Source organism: Macrobrachium rosenbergii, chromosome 55 (assembly GCF_040412425.1).
Source record: "Macrobrachium rosenbergii isolate ZJJX-2024 chromosome 55, ASM4041242v1, whole genome shotgun sequence".
In the NCBI taxonomy this organism is placed as follows: Eukaryota; Metazoa; Arthropoda; class Malacostraca; order Decapoda; family Palaemonidae; genus Macrobrachium; species Macrobrachium rosenbergii.
Window position 1 is genome coordinate 79,267,751 of NC_089795.1, and position 5,005 is coordinate 79,272,755.

The following is a 5,005-nucleotide window of genomic DNA, read 5'->3' on the forward strand; positions in this document are numbered from 1 at the left end:
TGGAGTGTGCAGGTATAGTTGCTCAGGGAAGCTGTGATCTTATTGACGGAATCCAAGAGATAATATTTGTCAAAGAACGGCCCGTCCTTTTGTGGCTGGACTTCTGATGCTTCGCGTCTCTGGAAGAAGTTTATTCCAGTTGTAATTAGTATTGAAAATTTGTTATTTGGTTTAGTAACTGTAACTTACTTATATTATTCTAATGGAATTAGTTCTTGCATATATTCCATTTAAGAAAAGAAATCAAATAAGCCTGACTTCAGCTTTCATGGTCTACCACAAGGAATTGATCAAAACATTTAGTGTTACCTTTCTGTACTGGAATTGCTGATAGGAATGGGGCACATAGGATTGTCCAGGATGCGTTGGGTGTCCTGGATGCCCTTGAAGTCCTGGATGTACCGGATGATAGGAGGGGAAGGGCACGTACTGGGATTCTCCTCCGAAGTGGAGAGGATGTCCCTGAGGAAATGATGAAAATTACCCAATTAAAAGTTTGTACTAATGAACATACACATAAATTTCGATTAAAATATTTCTTCGTACCTGAAATACTATTTTGGGTAATGTGATGGATTAGAGAGAAATATCAGAATTCAGAAGTTACTGTAAGACTTGTATTATATTATTTCGTCTTAGACTGAGGAAATTTAGACACCTACCAAATGTGAATAGAGAGAGAAGTCAAGTCTGTACAGATTGGAGACTGGAAGTTGTTGGCACTCTCGTTGGGCCCTGCCAGCTCTGGCCAGGAAGTCGTATTAGGCCTTTTCCCCAAAACAGCTCGCCATGGTCTGTTAAAAAAAAAAATCTATGTTCCAACTTCAGGTGTGAGGAAATTATGTTATATTAATCATTTTAGTACCCTGAATAAATGTATTTTTAAGATATTTATCAATACAGGTGGGTGTTCATGGATGGTTTTTACTCGAAAATATTAATAAATTGACTCCACTGTTTTTTTTTTTTTTTTTATCAACATTTAAGAAGTTACTGTATAGTACATAAACTGAATAGTTGCAATTTCTGTAAAGGTTAACATAATAATCTAATGCTAAGTGAACTGAACCGTGCATTAGAGCGCTCATCTTACTGCTGTATTGACACAAATTAAGAAGGGTAATGAAACCTACCTTTGTGAAGCCGTACTTCTCGAAGAGTGCATCTTGAGCCGTGGCAATGGCCGCTATGACAGCTAAAACCAAAATTCTGTACATTTTTCCTGCAACCAAAAGCAGCCACAGTCAGTTATGAAGGTGTCACTTATCAAGCTAACTTCAATAGTGTTGTTTTTACTCAGCCTTGCGACAGACACTTTATTTCCTTTTGTAAAGATCATTTTGACAATATTTGCGCAACTTACGCATGTGACATTGATTTTAAACTATTTCCTTGTTGATGAACGTACTAGGATTGAGTTTTGGAATTTACAAATCACCTCTCAGTCTTGACATGGAGGGGAAATCTTTTCATTCAGTTGAATACAGCAAAATCGAATAATGGATGACAGCATTTAGGTTAATCCAAAGCTTCGACTTTGGACAGATTCAATAACCACAACGTTACTTTTAGAAGGAATTGGTAAAGAAATTCCGTGTTAGCGGCTCTTTTGTATTATTTCCAGGATAAAGTGATAAAAGAGAGGAATTATGGAAACAATTGAACTTTCAATTGTCAATTACGCACTTATAAAAAACAAGTAAAAAATCCGTCAAAGTTTCTTAGGCGCAATCAAGTTTTCTGCACAGCCGCTACAGCGTATAATCAAGGCTACAGAAAACAGGTCTATCTTTCGGTGGTCTCAGTACAATGCTGTATGAGCCGCGGCCCATGAAACTTTAACCACTGCCCGGTGGTGGCCTATCCTACATCGTTGCCAGAAGCAGGATTATGGCTACCTTTAACCTTAAATAAAATAAAAACTACTGAGGCTAGAGGACTGCAATTTAGTTTGTTTGATGATTGGAGGGTGGATGATCAACATACCAGTTTGCAGCCGTCTAGCCTCAGTAGTTTTTAAGCTCTGAGGGTGGACAGAAAAAGTGCGGACAGAATAAAGTGCGGACGGACGAACAGACAAAGCCGGCACAACAGTTTTCTTTTACAGAAAACCAAAAGGAGTATTGTAAGCTTCACTTACCTTATCGTCCAGAAACGGTGATGGACTGACGGTGTATTGTCGTCGTAGTCTTCTTTAAATACACAAATCGTGAATTAGACTAGCATGAAGTTGACCCACCCACCTTGCATTTTGAACAAAGATGCTGTTCAAGGGTGGTTTAATTATTCAAATTAAATAATTTCTGTCGTCATCGTAATTGCTACAATTTGTTTCTCTTTGTCTTTTTCCTTTAGTTTGAACCTTTTTCCTATAAAGATGTTGCAGCATTACAGTTTAATTATTAAAAGAGCGAAGAAAACCTATCACGATATTGATATGAGCCACTGAAAATCCTTTTGTTAGTATGTGGTTACACCACAAGCTCTTCATCGTGTGTCCTCTACAGGGTCATTATAATTTTCCTAATAAGATTTTGGTAATTTTATTTGACGTTTTATTGTTTGCCTAGTTTTGATAAGGGAATTCGTTGCAGTGTATTCACATGCCCCTTCAGGCACATTTTTTAAACTGTCTTTTGTCTCTTTATCTTACTTTGTCATGCATGTTTGCCTGAGCCATTTTAACCTAAGTTTTTTTTTTTATTCCAGAGACACTTCTTAGATAGTGGATTCTTTTTATTATTGAAAATGAGTTTCGGATGCTTAACCGAGTATAAATCTCACTTTTCGATGGGTGGGGACTATTTAATTTGGTACCCATACCAAAGGTAGCAAAAGTACAATTGCAAACATTGCCACCCGAAAATCTACTGAGGAAATTGATAGGCTTATTCAGTCCCTTTTATTAGAACCTAAAACTTGAGCATCGTTCGTCCTACCGATGTTAACCGTAAAGGTTTTGTGAATTTTAGGAAGGCAGTTTCATTTTAGTTTTCTGTAAAAAAAAAAAAAAAACTTGTGCAGGCTTTGGCTGTCCGTCCGCACTTTTTCTGTCCGCCCTTAGATCTCAAAAACTACTAAGGCTAGGGGGCTGCAAATTGGTATGTTGATCATCCACCCTCCATTCATCAGACATATCAAATTGCAGTCCTCTAGCCTGAGTAATTTTTATTTTATTTAATGTTAAAGTTAGCTATAACCGTGCGTCTGGCACCGGGCCATGGTTAAAGTTTCATGGGCCGCGGCTCATATAGCATTATGCCGAGACCACTGAAAGATAGATCTATTTTCGGTGGCCTTGATTATACGTGGTACAGAAAACTCGATTGGAAGAAACTTCGGCGCATTTTTCACTTGTTTTCATGTTGTGAACCTAAAGGTTCGTATGTTGATATACAGGGTGAATCGTTTGTGCCTAACACAATGAATTTTTCTTCCTTATAATACATTTCATACTCGTGTTACCAATTCAACGATGTCCAGGAGACCGTCATATTGTAATGAGCACGATATGACATTCATCTCAGAGAGATAGCAGAGAATCTTATACTTGCCCTTAATAACTTACATCACGCTTCGTCCTCCATTTCCCAAGCTTCTTGTTAGTGACTTCATTCCTTTTTGAACAATCGCTCCAGATTTTTGCTTAAGCTGTTTATATTTGTTGTTGGCGTGGCGTTACATATTTTCCATCCCCGTTTCTGGTGTGGTGCTATTTTCCCATTGCTGAGGATTTTTCTCAGGATTCTGTTTAGTCGCTTCTTCTCTTGTCGGTTTTCTTTTGTGTGTGTGTGTGTGTGTGTGTGTGTGTGTGTGTGTGTGTGAAATATTATTCTTCCCTCAGTGCGAAGCCCCCTGCTGCTGTTCATACTCAGTTAACATTAGAAGTTGCTATAAGGTTACGTTTGATTATACCTCTCTTCGCTCTGTTTTCCCTTATTTATTTACCAGCGGACATTTTTCTGTAGGCTTTTTTTTTTTATAGCAAACCAAGTCGGTTGTTTAACTTGTCTCTCAGAAATCCATGCAGGTCTTGACTCTTGAATATCAGTAGAATTAATATGCAAATTAAATGGCTGGCCTTTGTTTAGTAAGTTCATCATATCGCATTAACCTTCCATTTCACATTTTCTCCATTGTTGATACTCTAAGTTGGATACATGTGCTTTGTAAGTTTCATTTTGGCCAATAGCCTGTAGGATAACTCTTACTTAGCAAAAGAATTTGCATTGTGGTCAAACTCGTGTCGTGTTGTTTTTGAAGTAACTGAATTGGGCGGTTCATATCTAAGTTTTCGACTTTCTTTATTGATATTACCGTAATGGATAGGATGGATTTTATTTTTTACATCAATCAACTTTAATGCACATTCTTTGAATATCACTTCTCTGGAATCGCAGTCTTAGGGTTTTTTCATGGATAGTGGCGGGCATATTTATTGCCTGTGCCAGGTATCATTCTAAATACAAGGAAGCAGCAGAGAGAGAGAGAATTAGATTAAGAGCCATCTGAAAGGCAGCGAGGCTATCACTTTATTGCCACTGAAAGCCCTGCGTTGCTGTTGACAAATGCAGGGTCAAATTATCAGCATCTTTTTCCGTTCTCACCACAGCTCGATATCAGGGCGAATCTAACTAATCCTGCAGAATATGAAACGAAAAGCTAGCAGTAATGTGATATGTTCATCAGTTAGTGATAGTAGATTTCTTACCAAATTCATAACGAAAAGCTAATATAACAGTAATATTACAACTCTGCTTCAAGACATTTCACATCGTCATCACTGAGAGAGTGTCTGCATATGCATATCATTTCTCTGATAACCTGAGAAGTTTGTCTTTTGAGTACCCTACCATGAACCACAGCTACACTTTTCCACATTTAAGCATTTATGCACTGTGTATTATTACCTTAACTCTTATTAGGTTTGGAGAGCTATAAAAATATTTGTTGAAAAGTGTGTCTTTCATCCCACGTCAATTATTCTTCTAGTGCTGAGGTTGGT

The 5,005-nt window shown here is 37.7% G+C and overlaps 1 protein-coding gene across 1 annotated transcript; it reads right to left on the reverse strand.

The window, feature by feature from the left end:
- Positions 1 to 1,224, reverse strand: LOC136835249 (uncharacterized). The gene is made up of 4 exons (XM_067098526.1): positions 1,134 to 1,224; positions 663 to 794; positions 310 to 462; positions 1 to 119 (listed from the first exon to the last, which is right to left on the reverse strand). Exons 1-4 carry the CDS (start codon positions 1,163 to 1,165, stop codon positions 23 to 25), a joined length of 414 nt encoding a protein of 137 aa, XP_066954627.1. The 5' UTR covers positions 1,166 to 1,224; the 3' UTR covers positions 1 to 22.
- Positions 1,225 to 5,005: the final 3,781 nt, after the last annotated feature.

Coding starts and splice junctions, on each gene's coding strand:
- LOC136835249 (XM_067098526.1), bottom strand. CDS start 1,165: ATGCACTCTTCGAGAAGTACGGCTTCACAAAG. Junction 795..1,133: donor AGAAGTACGGCTTCACAAAG/GTAGGTTTCATT, acceptor TTTTTTTAACAG/ACCATGGCGAGCTGTTTTGG. Junction 463..662: donor TCTCTCTCTATTCACATTTG/GTAGGTGTCTAA, acceptor TCATTTCCTCAG/GGACATCCTCTCCACTTCGG.